General features: G+C 25.5%; 2 protein-coding genes across 3 annotated transcripts in view; both read right to left on the bottom strand.

Annotated features, from left to right (window-relative positions):
* The window catches only part of LOC114128187 (maltase 2-like), a 33,415-nt gene extending 28,260 nt beyond the window's left edge, over window positions 1-5,155 (bottom strand). Inside the window, exons 1-11 of one of the 2 annotated variants that reach the window (XM_050204463.1) lie at window positions 5,009-5,153; window positions 4,346-4,548; window positions 4,084-4,263; window positions 3,836-4,011; window positions 3,501-3,626; window positions 2,804-3,048; window positions 2,511-2,706; window positions 2,053-2,299; window positions 817-1,012; window positions 582-725; window positions 168-494 (exon numbers count right to left, since the gene is read on the bottom strand). In XM_050204463.1, the coding sequence (XP_050060420.1) occupies window positions 296-494; window positions 582-725; window positions 817-1,012; window positions 2,053-2,299; window positions 2,511-2,706; window positions 2,804-3,048; window positions 3,501-3,626; window positions 3,836-4,011; window positions 4,084-4,263; window positions 4,346-4,523 (1,887 nt within the window). In that variant the 5' untranslated portion in view covers window positions 4,524-4,548; window positions 5,009-5,153 and the 3' untranslated portion in view covers window positions 168-295. Of the gene's footprint in view, window positions 1-167; window positions 495-581; window positions 726-816; window positions 1,013-2,052; window positions 2,300-2,510; window positions 2,707-2,803; window positions 3,049-3,500; window positions 3,627-3,835; window positions 4,012-4,083; window positions 4,264-4,345; window positions 4,549-5,008 lie in introns of those variants that run through there. The other variant, XM_050204465.1, reaches the window with a different exon arrangement.
* A 5,197-nt stretch (window positions 5,156-10,352) lies between these two features.
* Window positions 10,353-15,676, bottom strand: LOC114128186 (maltase 2-like). Its single transcript, XM_027992639.2, has 11 exons — window positions 15,514-15,676; window positions 14,480-14,679; window positions 13,895-14,074; window positions 13,633-13,808; window positions 13,030-13,155; window positions 12,390-12,631; window positions 12,013-12,211; window positions 11,571-11,820; window positions 10,990-11,185; window positions 10,747-10,890; window positions 10,353-10,663 (listed from the first exon to the last, which is right to left on the bottom strand). The coding sequence occupies exons 2-11, from the start codon at window positions 14,661-14,663 to the stop codon at window positions 10,480-10,482; spliced, it is 1,881 nt and encodes a 626-aa protein (XP_027848440.2). The 5' UTR covers window positions 14,664-14,679; window positions 15,514-15,676; the 3' UTR covers window positions 10,353-10,479.
* Between the last annotated feature and the right edge of the window lie 4,319 nt (window positions 15,677-19,995).

Genomic DNA, 19,995 nt, shown 5'->3' with positions numbered 1-19,995 from the left:
TTAGCGAAATTCGAATTGTCTAGACATTTATCACACACATCATATTATATTGAAGTTCAGGAATTTCTTCGAGTAATCGAAAAGTTGACTTACAGAGGTTCGAGTTATGGAAGTTTCACTGTATAATATAATATCATACTATCGACTTAATAAACTTTAAACTGGTATTCATTGATTAATAATCATAAATTAAACTTTTATTAAATATTATATTATAAAAACAAATGTATAACAAACTTATCAGTAAAATTGAAATTAAAATAAGATATAACTATTTATATTTATGAGACATAAATCATAAGAAATATCTTATAAATAAAAAAACACTCAATAAACTAATTAATTTGGAACTGATTTGTGTGCCCGCATTGTGAGTATCACTAGTTGTTGATGTTTCAGATTCAGATGCAATATATTTATCTGTTAATACGGCTACAGATTGCGGTCGTAGTTTTAGTGGTTTTCCAGGTGAAGATACGGTTGATACTATGTCTCTAAATACAGGAAGTTAAAACCAATTAAAATACAAAAAATTATTAATTATAACAACAAAAAAAGTTTAAGCTGAAAATTCTAATTACCCAGTGCTGTATCCAGAATTTTCACTTCCTAAGTATACGTAAAGTTGTTCTTGGAGGTTACTCACAGCATTGGACAATAAAACGGTTTCAGTTTCACTGCCAAAATTCATTACGACTAAATAAGATTCATGTTCCACTAATGATCTAAACAATAAGACAATTAAGAATAATTAATGAAAAGATAATAAACAACATAAGGTTCATAAAATTATTGATTTATTAAAGATTTAATTACCGCTTTATAATATAAATCGAATTAGTAATATTATACGTTTGAAGATCACCATTCATTAATGTGTCGGTTTTACGAAGTTGAGACATTTTTTTATAAAAGTTATAGTTACTGGTTGGTATTTTTTTCTGATCTTCGACATTTACTTTATAATAATTTGGATTTATTGGTAACCAAGCTTTTTTTTCTTCCGTAAAACCTTAAAACATGTAATGCAATATAAACTATGTTATACTATAAACATAAATCTTAAAACTTATTTGTTATATTTTTAGTTTGATGTCAATTTTTCAACGGTTATTTTAATTTATTTATTTTTAAAGTGAACAGTTTGAGTAGGACCTATTATAACATTTTTAATAGATTAATGCTTGAAACGAATATATTTGATTAAACTATTACTTTATTTTAAATACTTTAGGTGCTATAATTAATGAATAATTATTGATTCAATCATTGAATATTTTTTATAATTAATATTAAAATCTAAAATATATAATATAACTAACTGCATAACTTGACTTAACCCGGGGAAAAATGAACAAAATAAATATAAAATTCGGTGCACATAACTACATAAGTGTATCAAGTTTTTAATGTATCATAGTTCAAGATGAAAACGTCGTCGTTGTACCTTGCTTTGTTAAATAATTCGAATATAACATGAATATAGAATTTGATTTTATTGTTTAAACTTTACAGATATCTCTGAAAATCACCACTGAAATTGTTCATTAAATGACAAAAAAATTTTGATTTTGTGTGCAAAATATTAAAAGGTACTACCAGTATGAAAATAATATGCGTATAAAACTTGTTTGAATACATTTTGGTTCAGTAGTTTTAACGTTTATAAGCCTTAAATGGTATAAGATTAGACATGTTGAATAGTTAAGAAACACAATTTTCTATAGGTCGTGCGAAGCATAAAATTGAAAATTTGCAAACGATCGTTAGAATATATTATTCTGTTTTTTACCCTATTGTTTTCATATTTAGTTAATATTGCAGTAATAGTTTATATTTACGTGCAACTACGCACTGTATTCAGTAACATATAAATGCTTGCTCTACAATGATACATTTTTGACGAAATTTAACATTTCATTAGAATCTATCGACGAGATTAGTGTAATGTTTATTATCTAACATTAAATAAATATTTATAAGGATGTATTTGTTTCAATAAAGTATAAACCATAATTAATAGTCTTGTGAATAGTAATTATTATGTTGTACCTGCGTTTATTGTACTATCCCATTGCATTGGACACCTTTCATTATCTCTGGATTCATCCGTTCTCCCATCTCCCGCATTATTAGGATCTTGTGCTTGATCTGGTCTCACATACGAATTATCCATACCAATTTCACTCCCATAGTACGTAACTTCTATGCCAGGAAGTGATAATTTTAAAGCTGTAAAAAGTGGAACCATTTCAGCACCATATCTTGTTGTCATTCTTGGATTGTCATGATTTTCCATCTTAAAAAAAATAATAATAATAATGATTTAAAATTATACGTCATAGTCATTAAATAATATTTATAAACGTATAAATTTATTGTAGCGGTAATAATTGTATGACAATTATTAATTGTTATACATTACGATTTAATTGTGTTTTCAGTATATTATATACTATACACATTACATTTAATATTTTGTAAACGGTAATACATTTTAAAACACTTACCACCCAGTTAGCCACCTGGTTTTCGGGCAAATTATCTAGCCAAGTTTTAATCCTAAATTCTATTGATTCGACAATATTGCCTCTATTGACAGCTAATAATCCAAAATTAAATGGTACATGAGCACCAGGTTTCGTTGAATTTCCATAATATTGCTTTAATATATCCATCGATGAGTATGATTCTGTGGCCAAAAATCTGTACAAATATGAAAATAAATTAAAATTGTGAATCTTTATAAAAGCATAACGGAGTGTCCATTTTTAAATTTTTATTTTCACATAATTTTAATTACCCAGGAACTGGTAGTTTATTGGTTTTCGAATAATTATCTATGAATTCTCTCCATTCCTCAATAATTTCAATGTTTTCTGGTTGATCTAATGTATAAATATGTTTAATACGGTCGTATCTTGTTGAACAATCTTCGCCTTCCGTTTTACAAGGTTCATCTTGGAATGAATCGCTTTCATATAAATGTTTAAGAGCATCAAATCGGAATCCAACAACGCCTTTACCCATCCAAAATCCAATTATATCCTTGAATAAAAGTATTCAATACATTTATAATGATAATCATTTAGCCATTTAAAAATAATTCACTGTTTTGATTTTACATTCGTATAACATAATAGTAACTGAACATTTTACATTTTCTGTCCAATATTTTATTTTATATTCAGTAAATTTGTATTCCTATTAAATAAATTTTTGATATGGTATTTCTTTATCGCATTTCTTGATATTTTAATAACAAAGAAAAATATAAATTTAATTTAATAAAATCTTAAAAATAAATACTTTAAAATCTAAATATCGAATAAGACCGGCATCACCAATACAATGGTGATTTATTTAAAAAAATAAGTATTTCATTATGACCCTCCTCCCCCATTGATAATTATTTATTTATTTATTATGCGTATGTATATTACAAAAAAATAAAATAAATGTGTATATTATGTATTCTTAATTATATTATATTTACTTACCAGCAATTCTTGGTGAACTTCAGGGTTTCGAATATTAAAATCTGGTTGTTTTTCATTGAATTGATGGTAATAAAATTGTTGTCGTTCATCATTCCAAGTCCAACCAGGACCTCCAAATATACTTAACTGTATACAAATTGGTTTTTGTTTAATATTTTATATTATTATTATTCATTTATAAATTATTTTAAATAACAATTAAATCTATTTTACGTAATTGGATTAGTAAATTAGCTTTTATGGTTTTGTATTACAGTTTTAGTTTCAATAAATATCTACTACAATGTTTTAAGATACGATAAAACTACTAAAATTAAAAAAATAAATGCATTTACCCAATTATTTGGTGGCTTTGGTGTTACGGAAGAATTTGCCATTACTTCATTTTGGTTGGAAGCGTTACGCCATACATAATAATCTGCGTATTTTCCATCTTTTTTAATTGATTTTTCAAACCATTTGCATTTATAACTTGAATGATTAGGTATTAAGTCTGTTACTAGTTTAAGATCTGAAAAAAATATATTTACAGTTATTTATTAAATGAATTATATCGTTTTTCTAACTAATATAGGGCAATTACTTCTTTTCTTCATTTCTTTAACTAATTCTTCTAAATCATCCATCGTGCCAAACATCGGATCTATCATTTTATAGTCTTCTACATCATATCCCATATCATCCATAGGTGATTTAAAAAGTGGACCAATCCATAATGTTTCAATGCCAAGATCAACAAAATGATCAAGTTTCTGGATAATACCTGAAAACGTATAAAATCAAAAAATACTTGATTCCATTTTTTTCTTCTTTAGTTTTATGATTAATGATTCATATATACATACCTCTTAAATCACCAATACCATCTTTATTACTGTCTTTAAACGATCTTGGATATATCTGATACAAAATTGTGTTCGACCACCAATCATTCGTTTGATTATTAGCTTTAAAATATACACCATCCACTGTGACGCATGTATATGCTATCGCCAAAAACAAGAACACATTGAATGACCTCATATTGCTTTGAAATATTATAAATAGCCTGAAATAAAAAATATTAGTTTTCACTGTTTTCAGTATAGAAACACAGAAGTGCAGTTGTAAATTAATATAATATATTATATAATTTTGTAATTTTTATTTATATTGCGATTAGTGTTTATGTTAAGAATAGTGGTATTTTATACAATTAATAGCTGTATCTACCTATTATTTTTGGTTTAAATAGTTTTAAATACAAAGAGTTATCATTTTATTTATAACGTTTTAATTATTTTTGCTATACATTTTTGTAATTTAGAATTTATAATATTGAAATAATTTTTTCTTTAAATATAAAATCATGCCAAAAAAAAAAAAAAAATTAATGAATTAATCACAAAATATTATTTTATTTTTTGTAATGTGGTCTTTTAGTCACACAATTTATTTGTACTATCAAAAATTTTAAACTTAACTATAATAGCTATAATAAAATCATGTATATTAAATTTTAATCTTACAATAATTACTAGACAGTTCAATACAATTAATCAAACAACTACAAATATGGTGAAATAGAATAGGAGATAAATAGATAGAAAGAAAAAACAAATTGAGTCAAATCTGAGGTGTGCGTAATGCTGCGACTTTCCAATAACTGTACTGCCCTAAAAAGTATTCTTCTTTTATAACGATTAATCGTGTGAGTTTGATCAAAAAAAAAAAAAAACCAAATATGAAATGATCATAAAAACTTAATCACCTCATAATGATTAAAGCAATAAATCAATTTACCATTACATTATCATCAGTGGTGTTTTGATAAAAACATTCAACGTAGTTAGATCTTTATGGTGCCAAGATATCTTATCATTAAGTAAAAAGAAAACTTTTTCTTTACTCGATAATATCATTTACAAGTTTACAACCCTTATTAATTATTATAGCTATCAGATTAGAACTATACAAATACTTATCACCTAAACCACACTTAGCTAAACGAAAAAAAACCATAGAACTAATTCCCATTTCCCAATATTTGGTTATCTATTAATTGCTGATTTATGGTTATAGACGACAGTAAGTTATTTTGAATAATTTCATTTTGATTATCGTAGCTATAATTAATCGATTGAGAATTGAGGCACGAAGAGTATATAATATGTATCTATACACTTATACCTGCTTATGCGCCGTAATACCCAGCCACTTATAGATATATGTATAGGTATAATTCGTTAACACATATTTTTATACGTACTATAAATTTACAAGTATAACCAGTTAGAAATAGACATCATATATATTAATAGCGGTTAATAATAGATTTAATAGGTATTCTTGTGATTTGGTTAATTGATTCTAAAAATATTTTTTTATACTTAGGCATTTAGCTAATAACTATATGTATTAAGTGATACATTTCATTTGAGATATAAAAATTACAAAAATAATTAGAATATTTTTTTTTCGTTAATGAAAATTCTAATAGGTATATGACGAGTTACCAGTATTTTTTCCGAATGGAAATTTTACCCGAAGTCTGTAATATTTTTTCCAGAACGCCTTTTATCCAAATAAATATTAATTAAAGTTGAAAAATTATAATAGGTACGCACAAAAAATAAAAATTAATTCATACAAGTATACAATCAATTATAACATAATAAATTATGTAGTGTAATAATTTAGATTTAAAAAGTCGTTTTAGGTCGTTGTGACGACGGCAAAGTGCGATAAAGGAAAGATACCGGTGATTTTTGGTAAATAACTATCATTATCGCATGGATTAAATGATTATTAATAGATAAAATTATAAAAAGAATGTATAGCAATAGTTTTTTTTTAGTTGTAGGTGTAAAATAAAATAAATAGAAAATATTTCACTGTAGCTTCTCGTAAAAATAAAATTTATAATTTTTTTTACTTCTGAAACAATAATCGACGGGTAAAAGGCGTTTATAAAAAAAGGTTTCGAGTTTTTGGACTTATGGGCTTACGAATTTCGATTCAAGAAAAACGGTGGGTGCTTGTACAGGGCTAGACACCGTGTACCCTAGGCGGTATACCGTTAGTATATCATTGATATTGATTATAATAAGCACAATTATTAAAGACAATATGTTATAAAACAAATGAATGGAATATTGTTTTATATTTACTATACACAAGTGATAATAATTATACATCAACAATTAGAAGTTGGCACCTATACGTTTTTTATTAAAATGACAGGATTTATGAATGAAGACCGGTTTTAATCGTTTAAATGTATCATTAATTTTATTATATTGTAGAATTGATGAAAATCAATAAATCATGCCAAAAATCTTCTCGAATTCACCAGCTGGTTGTCTATCATTACATCCACGAATCACAATATTACTATCTTAAATCGTGATCATAACTTTAAAAAATATGTTCAGATAAGTGTTTACTGGCCTTGTTTCCGTCACTAACTTCAGCACTTCAGCGGTAAACCCATAAATAAAACCACAGTAAAATAAGATATACCTTAGTCCGTGAATAAAACTATTTTATCAGGAGTGGCCAAATTTTTTTTGGTCACAATCTACTAAAAATATATTTCACCTTTGAGGATCGACTTACATAGAAACTTTTTTTATTATTGAATAACTATATTTATTAAGAAACATACTTGCATAAAGTGAATAATATACACTTCAAATAAATGTTAACATGATCGACTATGAAATTGTCCGCGATCGATCGTTTGGTCTCCCCTGAATTAAATTATTACCTCTATTTAAGATATATTTATACATAACCGATCCTTGTCCGTTCCATATTCGTAGTACGAATTTTACACAGTACGTTCAGAACCAGTGCAAGTGAATTTACACATCATATGGGTACTCGTATCCGTGATATCAATTCGGTATCAGACATTAGTGAAAATGTTATTTAGACTTTATAAACAACTTATTTCAGTGTAGTACTATAATAATATGTCAGTATGAAATTCACGTTTGTACAGTTTTAAATGTGCGTTGTAATAAAATAATTAGTATTAAATTACATTTTTACACATACATTACAATTTTCGTACTTATTTTTATTTACTGTTCTATTATTAATTATTAGACCTGAAAATATGACTGAGAACTTGAATGACATAGAAGATCTAGCTGTACTTGCATTGTTTCTAAAAAAAAAAAAAAAAAAGAAGAATACAAAGGAAAAAAAATTGGGTTCACGATTTATTGAAAAAAAAAGAAAAACAGAAGGAGAATTTTCCACTCTACATAAAGAATTGGCTGATCGTGAAACTAAATTCTTTGAATATATTCAAATGACATAACTATGCTTCAACGTATAGTTACAAAAAATTGAAAATGATATTAAAAATAATAATAGATAGTTTTTGAAGAGAAACAATAAAACCAAAAGAACGACTAGCAGTTTTATTAAAGTACGTGAACAATTTTACTACGAATGTGATTATTCATTTTTCTAAATTTAATTATGTTTAACAAATTTTAAATCTTTTTAAAATAAATGTTTTCTTGTTAAATCTACGAATATTAAAATAGTTCAAATTTATAAAAAAAAATGTACAGGTTATATCGAGTCTACTCCGGCATAGAACAAGTAAAGGTAAAGATTGTGCAAAATTTGAATAAAATGATTAATTATTACATACGAATAATGATTCTCAGCGAACATGATCTAACAGTCTATATTTTTATAAGTATAGATTTAGGTATATTTTATGATATATATTATTTGATACCTACTTCGATTAGGCATTTATTTTACTATTAGTATTACGGTAGATTGAATTAATAACACTGTTAATTTAATTAAATGTATGATAATTGGTAGAATTAAATATTAAGCTGTTGATTTCAAATATTTGATAACTCATATAAATATCTAGGTACCTCATTTAAATAATAATATTTGAAATTATTATAATATATCATGTATTGGATCTTGCATAAGCTGTAATATTTAAAAATAACTATTTAGTAGTTCAGCAGAAATAATAGAATAGAGCATATTATAGAGAATATTATTTTCAACAGACTCAGATATTTCACTGTATAGGTAATAATGTTAATTAAATACGTATTCGGTAGTTGCAAGTGGTAGTAAAAAAATATAAATTAAATTTCTAGTTATCTAGTTCATAAGTACTATTAGTTTTTTTTTTACATATTATACGACATTAAATATTCTTTAAGTTTTTAAAGCCATAAATACTTAACAACTTTAATCTAACCAATTATAGCACGCGCGTGCTTCGGTGAAGATAATATTATATACATTAGAAATCATTTTATTGAAATTAAAATAATAAAAGTTTTTACCAAACTATTGATAATAAGTACTATCCTTATAATATTATATAAAAATGAAAGTGGGTTCTATTATTATTAATCCAGAATAATTTTTTCTAGTAGTTTATATATTTAATAATTAATAGGTTAAATTATTATGGTTCTGATCATGTAATATCATTAGTTCTATTTTTTTTCTACATGATTTGGACATAAAAATATTTTCAATATTTTAATAATATATTATAAAATTGCAAGTATAAAGAGTATAATGTATGTATTAAATAAATAGAATTATTGAAGTATACATTTTTAATTAGCTTTAAAAAAAACAGCTTGATTAAATAAATGTTAAATACTAATACACGTAATTGCTCAACTTAGGGATTGTTTGTAGTTGAAACTTATATTAAGTTGATATTTTGATGTAAAATTATTGAATAAATATTGTTAAGTAATTTTTTTAGTTATAACAAAAAAAAAAAATAATAAATTATTAAAAAAACGTTTAAGTTAGACCAGCTTTTGACAAAATTTAATTCTTTATTTTTTTGTTTTTGAATCCACCTTTCACCAATTGTTCATTAAATTTATATTTAAGTTTTCAATTATCGTTATTCAAACGACTTTTGTTATTATTATAATTCAAAAATTAATAATCATAAAAACTTGAGGTTTTCATCGAATGTATTTATTTTAATTTTCTATAAACGGTATGAATTTCAATATATTATGTTAACTACAATGTTTTAAAGTTGTTTATAGGACTACGACATTTTTGCTTATGTAATTAAAAACCTATACATTTATTACCTATAATTATTTAGATGTTTGTGTTAACGATAATCAAACATATTAAAATATAAAACCATACATTAATTACGTTTTTCTTAATATCGTCGACTTAGTAACACGTATAAGTGCAAATCGGATAACTCTATTAGATAACAAAGTAGATATCTAAACATTAAATTTTTAATCGAAAACAATAAATAAATTTGTATAGATGAAAAATGTTATTTAGTATATTTTACTAAATTATTAGAATATTGCAACATTGCAGATATTTTACAACAGGTAGCTCAATAACTGTATTAACACATTTTATTATGCCATGTAGTATAGGTACATAATATTATATAACGACATATCATTGTAAATACTATTAATTTTAAATGTTGAGTAAATTATCAACTATCAACTATGATAGTTGAATATTTTGTATTTTTATTTGAAATTTGATAATTATAACTATTATATAACTAATAGTAAGCATTTTTCAAATATACTTATACTTTTCTAGGTCAATGTAATAATTACGTTCAACTTTATGTCAATAATAAACCATTATATTATACTTATGACCGAAAATCAAAGTACAGTCGAGTCTCGATAACTCGAATTTTAAGGGAGGTAAAAATTAATTCGACTTATGTATTATTCAAGTTTCAAATATTGCATTGAGTGTATATAAGAATTCCAAAGAATTCGAGTTATCGAGACTCGTCTGTATTTTTATTTTTATTTTAAAGAGAGACAACTGAAACAAATACAAAAAAAATGTTGAAATTAGATATCTTTAATATTACGAATAACTAAAATTCAAACGATATTTTTACAATAAATATATATTACAAATACTAAAATTATAACATAATTACAAAAAAAACTAGGATAGGTACATAGATTTATAAAATACATTTTGCAAGTATAAAAAGACAAAGTAAACTAATTAATTTCGTATTGAATTTTATAACACTACTAGCACTGTACACGGGTGATTCAGGTTCGATATATTTATCTGTTAATACAACTACTGACTGTGGTCGTAATTGTAATGGATATCCAATTGAAATAGTAGATACTACACTTCTAAAAAAAAAAAAAAAGAAAAAAATGAATAAAATACAACGATGTTACTCCTTATCCATTTTTTAGTTGAAATATCTAATTACCCGGGATTGTATGCAGAATTTGCACTTCCTAAATATACGAATAACTCGTTCTTAAGATTTCGTATGGCATTGGATAAGATGACTGTTTCACTTTCACTGCCAAAGTTGGATACGACTATGTATGATTCGTGTCCTATTAGTGACCTAAAATAAAAATTCAGCGATAAGTAACATAATTAAATAATATATTGCCTTGTTATCCTCAGTATATTCCATTAATTTATTTTAATTTTGATTACCTACCTCTTTAAAATGTATATCGATTTGGTAATATTAAACGTCTGGAGATCGCCGTTTTTTAACGTATCGGTTTGTCGAAGTTGAGACATTTTCTTGTAAAAATTATAGTTACTAGTTGGTATTTTTTTCTGTGCTTCGACATTCAGTCTATAGTAATTTGGATTTACTGGTAACCATGATTTTTTCTCTTCGGTAAAACCTATGAATCAAATGGACATAATTTTAAATTATAATTATTTATAAAATACTCATTTATTGTGTACATAATTATTTGGTCGTAGTAGATTAATTATTCAAGTCAGTTCAACTAATTTCGTAGTAATTAAAATTAATTACTTTTTTTGAAATATCTGTGATCAATATTTTTATAAATTAAATTAAGTATAATTTGTTAATTTTTAAATTATGAGTCACGCGAGATATTATTTAATTAAATTATTTTCGATTTTATGGATGGTGATAGATTTTATTTTAAATTCTTAAAATATAAACATCATACACACTATTATATTTCAAAAGTTACTTTTATATTTACAATATAATAGTGATGTGTAGATGAAATTATTATTATATTGATAATATACCTGCGTTAATCGAATCGTCCCACTGCATTGGACATCTTTGGTAATCTCTAGGTCTTGCTACTTTCGGGCCACCTGCCAAATTGGTGTCTGTTACTTGTTCGGGTCTCAAATACATGTTGTCTTCCATACCAATTTCACTACCATAATATGTTACATCTACACCGGGGAGGGCTAATTTCAACGCAGTAAACATTTGTACCGTTTCAGCACCAAATTTCGACGCCAATCTTAAATTGTCATGATTTTCAATCTAAATGTTAAAAAATCAAAAAATAAACAAGACATAGCTATTATTTTTGTAATATATATTATATATTAAATATGTACTACACATAATTACAATATAAAATATATTTCTTACTAATTAATAGCGTATATTACTAAATGAAGCATAGATAATCTATTTATAATAATAATATAACTAAATGAAATTTGAACGTACCACCCAGTTGGCAACCGCGTTTTCTGGTAAATTTATCATCCAATCATGTATAATTGTATCTATGGATTCAACTATATGATCATCTTTTGGGAATCTCACTAATGCCAAGTTAAATGGAACTTGAACACCTGGTACCGACGAGTTGCCGTAATATTCCATTAATATACTTGGGTCTGAATACGATTCTGATGTCAACAATCTATCCAACATATAAAATGTTTATTTGTAATTATTATTATTATTTTTTTTTTGAATTATATTATATAATTATAAAAATAGAATATGTGCAATAAATTAATAAAAATGAACAAACTCGTACAAATAAAATGTTTGAGTAGGTACCTATGTCTGTGCAATGTATATATTATATTACTTACCTAGGAAACGATGAGTTTTTAGATTTTGAATAGTTATCTATGAAAGCTCTCCATTCTTTTACAGTATCAATTATTTCAGGTTGATCTGTTGTGTATATGTGATCAATGTCCATGTAGTCGCTTATATTAGTTCCTCCAGGCACAAATGGTTCATCGGGTAGTGATATATTTTCATATACATACTTGAGAGCATCTAATCGGAATCCACTAACGCCTTTATCCAACCAAAATTCCATTATGTCCTTTAAATTAATTACAAGAACATATATTTAAAAAATAGGTACACAATAAAATAGATATTTTTATAACCATTTTAGATTATAAATAAAGCTAAATTAATTAATTTGATTTTGAATTTACGCATATGTGTGTGTGCTGATCATATAAAATATTTTCTATACATGATACATATTAGATATAATAATAATAATAATAATAATTATCAATAATAATTAGTTTAGTTTATCCGATATACTAATAACGGACAAAAAAATCGGTAAAAACATATTAATAAATTCTAAAGAGCTAGATTTTTTAAGCAAAAATTAAAATTAACTACATTCACATAGGACCTAACATAAGCTCATTCTAAATCTACTTACACAGAATATCTTCATTGAATATTTATAAAGCAACTTACTAAAATTTGTTGCTTAACATCAGGATTTCTCAAGTCAAAGTCTGGCTGTTCTTTACTAAATTGATGCAAGTAGAATTGTTTTCGTTCTTCATTCCATCGCCAGGCTGGACCTCCAAATAGACTCACCTATTTAAAAAATACAAATATAAATATTTATTTTAATTTATATTTATACTTATATTTTAATTTCATAAAAAAAAAAATGTAATATTCTACATTATGTTTTCCTAAAGTATTAAGTACCTAACACTTAACTTTACACTTCAATCGTTAAGCTATATATATATATATATATATATTTCATCAATAATCAGTCATAATTAATAAACATTAATGTACTTATACACTTAAATGAAAATTGTGAATCAACTTTATCCAGTTATTTAATGGTCAGATCCACATTTTCTACTTTATTCCAGTATACAATAATACGCTTGTTTGTTATAAAATATATAAAATGTATTTATGTGTGTATGTGTTTGTGTATATAATATGTATATTATATATATATAATTAAAGTGCGTAAAGTGACAAGTATTTAATATTATTTTTTAGCCTTTAAAAATATAATAAATGGAAAATATTTAGCCTTAAGTTATTCACCCAAGCATTAGGTGCTATTGGTGTAACTGACGAGTTAGTGAGTACTTCGTCTTGATTCGAAGCGTTACGCCACATGTAATAATCTTTGTACTTTCCTTCTTGTTTGATGGATTTTTGGAACCACTCACACTTGTAACTCGAATGGTTAGGTATGATGTCTATTATCAGTTTGAGATCTGAAAGAAAAGTTATTGATTATTAAATAATAAAATCATACAAATCTATAAAAACAGTATTCTGTCTGACAAGGTATAACATTTACTTCTCTTGTTCATTTCAAAAATTAATTCTTCTAAATCACTCATCGTTCCAAACATAGGATCTATCATGTAAAAGTCTTCTACATCATATCCCATATCATCCATGGGAGATTTGAAAAATGGACCAACCCACAATGTTTCAATGCCAAGATCAACAAAATGATCAAGTTTTTGAGTAATACCTGAAAGTTTTTTTACACAATAAAATATAAATACACCGTAGTTACTTAAATGCTTAACATTTTAAGTGAAGCGATGAGTATTACTGTATGTCAGTATTTCCTATGGTATATATTAAATATCAAAATATAATTATTCAATTAAAAGTTATAACCACCGTAATATTTGTAAATATTACGTATAAAATATTAGGTATACCTAAGCATATTAGTACATACAAATATCATGAGAATTAGATGGTGCTAGTTGATGTTCTTCATTTGAAATCATTTCTTTTTGTATTCAAGAATGTTTTATACAATTCAAAATACAAAAAAAAATCTGTTTCGAAGAACTACTTAATAATAAGCTATTCTTTTCTTTATGTCTTTTAAATTAAATTGTATTTTCATTTTCATTTTAAGTACCTTTTATATCACCAATTCCATCTTTATTGCTGTCTTTGAACGATCTTGGATATACTTGATAAATTATTGTGTTAGACCACCACTCATTATTTGGTTTGGTAGCATTATGATATACATTACAATTAACTGTTGCACATATAATATATGCTATCACCACAACCCCGCATACATTGAATGTCTTCATTGTGTTTTAAAAGTATCTGAAATTATAATTATTATTTTTAATATCAAAAAATTATATTTTTAAATAATTAGGGATAATAAATACAATTTATTTTTAAATTCAAAAACAGGTTAGTGTAGATATTTTATACTTTCACCAATTTTACTATTATTTGTCTATTAAATAAATATAGTATAAACTTTTAATTTTTTCTAACTATGCATATGATCATTTTATTTAGAAATATTATAATAAATGCTATCTTTTGTGAAAGATGTATAAACCTAATCTAACCTACCATTCATATATAGAGTAGTAAAGTATGATTAAAAAAAAATATTACCTATTATGATTTGTACTGTTAAGTTTGTTTATATTTTATTCTTGAGTGATTACAATTTAAATAATTATAATTATTATTTTATTCGTTACTTAAGAAATTAAGATAATATACAGTTATTGGTATTATTGATTTTGAAAAATTATTAAGGTATTAATTGAGATTATGAGATAAAAATTATAGGGGGTCACTTGTTTTACAAAATTTAAGTTAGATTATTAGCATAATTTTAAAATCTATATTATTAACATCAAAGTAATCAAAAATGCAGAACAATAGTAAATTTAATTATTCTATAAAAACTTCAAATTTACAGTAATAATTATGTATTTAAAAAAATAATATTTTTATTGTAAATTGGTAACCTACTAAATTTACTAAATATGTATTTTAAATACTGTTTAAACTTTAAAGATAGAACTAATTAAATGATTTAATTATAAGTAAATCAATTTTAAATGCGTGATGTGACGTTCAATAGTCTTAAACACATAGAGGTATAATAATATAAAAAAAACTATAAAAACTTACCTTAATTAAATTTGAATTGAGTAAAGTAGTAATTGTTCAAATATTAAAAATGAAATCACAGAAATGCAACTAAACTACTGTTACAATTATCCTCCATTTATATATCAATTAAATAGTATTAATATTATAATAAAAACAAATAAAAATGTGAGATATCATATTATTATTATAAAATAAACACTTAATATTAATTATTTTCATAAAAAAAAGTATATTTACAATAATAGGTATTGTGTAATTTTATTTTATTTATATACCTAATTACGTTATCTAATTATTTATATTTCCGTTGTATGACGCAAGAATGACATAGTTAATGTCTTTGATTTTTTTTTACTGCGGAATATGATTTTTAACCCTAGTGTTTTAATGTTATAGTTTTTTTTTCATATTCATATAATAATTATTATGCTTTAGGACTCGTTTAATATCAATGTTGAGATCAGGCAACGTAACGGTTAATGTACCACGAGTCGGTGTCGTGATATTGGCAAAAGTCAACACTTGGTCGGTCGCCCTCCCTATATAGTAATCCCTATCGAACCCAAATGAATCTTTTTCTGACAACGGATTACTGTTGTTATTATTACCATTATTATATTATATAAATACGGCTACTGTATTCCATCATATTATAATGGCCCGTGTGTGCGGCTCGGGCTTAAAAACGGCGGTCGTCGGTGATGGGTTTTTATTTCCGCCAAAATATAAATAAGACAAGCAATTTAATAACACGTTCACCCTCTGAGGGTAAACGAGAAGAGTTTAGGTAAGGGGAATGTGTTTTTATTAGTGCGTTTACAATATGACTCACTGCCAGATTGACGATGGGAAATTTGAATAATATTAAAAACTTTATTAAAAAAAAAAAAAAAACAATAATTAATAAATAAGTACCGATTGCGTGAATGCGTGAAATAAAATTTATTTTTAATATCTGAATCAAAAAATGTTCTGCAATGAAGACTCATCGAATTTTGATTTAGGAAAACCTTAAAATAAACATATTCCTATAGAACACGTCATAATATTTCAAGTACACACTTGGCGTATACAATGGTAATATATTATGATTATTATATGTGTTACTGATAAAAATAAAACGACATTATTCGTATCATAATACGTAATATATTATATTATTATTACTATTGTAGATGACTACGACGATAATAATATAACCTCGTTAGCGACCTTTTCAAAATCAACGACCCCGTGTCCGTGCGTAATGTCGAAAGAAACATATTTACTGTACCCACTACCCAGTTCCGGGCACGTTGTTTATTTACCGCGTTTCCCGTAACCCCGACGAGTGTGTCTCCGAAGAGTGAAGATTTTGATGCGACGAGGGAGCAGGCAAAGGCGGACGCAAAGAGATTATTTATTGCTAGCGACGGCGCACTTGATTCCGAGTCATTGACTCCACCGGGGTCCTGTTAAACGGTTTATAGGCGCGTGGCTGCCGCCCTTTGTCGGCGCTACCAAAGTGCTGGTGGGATGGTGGTGACTGTGGCGGTGGCTTTTGCGACGGAAAACGAAATAATAAAAAAATTATTACGTGGTTATAAATTAAAAAGAGGCCTATCTGTGCGCGCGACCTTTGTGCGTGTGAGATGTTGTCGTACGCCGCCACCCCCGCTACGTCGACGTTATTAATTTATCGATAATTTACGACCCTTTTTCTAACAGAGTGGAGGGCGCGTGTCAAACCCTTTTCATCCGTGTTTCCCGCGCGGCCGCCGTACGACATAATATGTTTTAAAATTTTTCGAACAGTTTCACGAAATACACTTCCTTCATGCAAATGCTTAATGTGCTAGGTATATATTGTCAATAATGAGTATTAATATTTATTAATATAGAGTCTCAATATTAATTTATTTTGAGCAATTTCTGCGGTTTTTATTCAATTATATGTTCGCTAGTTGTCTAATTTATAAGTATATCTTGCTGAAAATGTAATATAGTAACTGCTAAACATCATTTTACGATATCAATTAATTTAGGGGTATATTATAGTAAGTTAATATAGGTACTTAATAGGTATATATTATATAGAATAAATTTTCATGATTTGTGGAGCAAGTTTTTTTTATTTTTTGATTCACCGTACTACGGTCTGGCTATATTTGAACATTTTATCAAAATTTAATTAGGTAAAAAAAATTGTAGTATGATAAATTTATATTTTTGTTTTTGATCGAACCGATGAGTAAATTAATTTTAAAGTGCGTGTTTTTGTTTTTTTATTCAGTGTCGTATTTGTAAATACTTTTTATAAGAGAAAAAAAATGCTCTAATCTTCATTATTGAGAGTGGTTTTTGTAACTTAAGTAACAATAATAATTATTTTAAAATTGGATTTTGTATGTAGGTGTGGGTGCATAGGTCTGTCAAAGGTAGGTAATAGGTACATTATTCATAGTTATAATTAAAAATTATTAATTGTAGATAAAAGATATTGGCAATTAAAATAACAGTCTTTTCACTTCTGATAAATCGTAATTCAAAAAAATGTTAATTGCAAACACTTGAAACTTATCGCTGTTGTATTTTCAATTATTTTCTATACAAAATGTCTAATAAAATAATAGTTTATAATATCCTGGTAAAAGTTAGTTTAAATTAGTTTAATTAGTTTATATAATACTAGGTAATAGAAAATCAAATTATTAATATTTGTATAAATACATGATAAAATATCCTGTGAAATAGAGGCCAACACTGTCTTCGCTCAAATACAGTGATTTATCAATGAGGTACAATTTATCTCATCCATTAACGGAAACCTAATCAATTACAATATAATTATTATTTTTTCTATGATATCATTCCTTAATTTATATACTATTCATGACGTATACATATTCTGGAGTAGGTAGATAATAACATTATATTATATTAACGATGTTTAACCTTCTTAGATACGTGAGCAAATCTTATTACTGCATTTCTATTTTTACTCACATATTTTAATGCACTATTTATTTACAATTAATTCATATAAATAAAAACAAACAAAAACGTATGCGTAGAAATGTGAAATCATTAAACAAACATATAGATTTGGATTTTACTTTTGTGAATTTGTTATGTTTATTATAATTACTACAACATCTTTCCAATACTGTATTAATTTCCGTACAAAACATTGAATATACCAATAAGAATTCCGGTAGTTAATCATTTTTTTCAGTACATTTCCACCTCGAACATTTTATTCATATTGGTCGGTTCACTAAAAATCTTCAACGAGATCTCGTGAGTTATTTGTGAGTCCGCTTTCAGAATTTCCAAATTAAAACCATAATGGGGATGAATGGAAAACTTCGCTTAATCCACCCAAACTGTACAAGTAATTAAATTATTTATTTAACCATAAACATCCTACAACTAAATATTTTCTACTGACAATTTACACTCAAAATTTACTACACCATGTTCATTTTAATTAACAGTACCATTTAAATGTAATGATAATGTCATCTATATAATATACTTACATAGGTACATCACAATAATAGGTGGAGTTAAAAATTCGGTTATTGAACCAAAACACCGAAGAAAATGAATATATGTATAAAATAAAAATATGCCAATCAATACAGTATATTCAATTATTTATTATCTACGTGTAGAAGAATACGATAAATATACCTACTGTCGGTAGATACTTCTTAATTTCTTCTTTTTTTTTATTAAAGTACCTATATTTACAATAATTTAAATAAAATTACTATAAAATAAAACTATTAACCCAATAAGTGTAAAATTATTAAATTGGTTTTTTCTTCCAAAATGAAATCATAATATTACGTTACTATGTAGTACATGCTGAGAGAAGAATATGTTTGTATTATCTTTATTGAATATAACTATACTCGTACTACAATAATTATTTTTATGTGTTAAGTATATTAAATATGGATGTGATCTTCCAGTCAAGTGTCACTTATAGGTATAGCTTCTTATTCCAAATATTCAATACATTTTTGTTTTATTATCTCATAGGTACTCTTATTGTGCTAAATAGTAAAAATTGAGTATATTTAATAATAATAAAAAAAAAAGTATACCTACCTATTGAATTTTCATTTTATTGCTGATTTTCTGTTTTATATTTCTATTGTTACTTATATATAAACCCAAATATACATTTTGCATAGTATGTTTATAATTAAATTAATGCAACTATATATTTCAAAATTGCCTTTTTTCAATTTTCCTATTGTACATATTTTGTACCTTATACCAAACAATTTTTATCTACGAATTGTTGATTTATAGATTCAAAACACAACTTAGAAATGAAACGCAGATAATAGTAAACAGTACAGAAAATTACAAGAATCTATAGTAGCATGCTTTAATAATAATAATATCATTTATAAAATATAATAATAATAATAATAATAATAACTATTTTAATAAAACGGTTGTCTAAATTTGTGCAAGAGGCAGGGGGATCAAAAGGAACGGCTT

Source organism: Aphis gossypii, chromosome 3, assembly GCF_020184175.1.
Source record: "Aphis gossypii isolate Hap1 chromosome 3, ASM2018417v2, whole genome shotgun sequence".
Lineage (NCBI taxonomy): Eukaryota > Metazoa > Arthropoda > Insecta > Hemiptera > Aphididae > Aphis > Aphis gossypii.
Note: the sequence above shows the minus strand (reverse complement) of the source record. Positions and strands in the feature narration are given on the sequence as shown.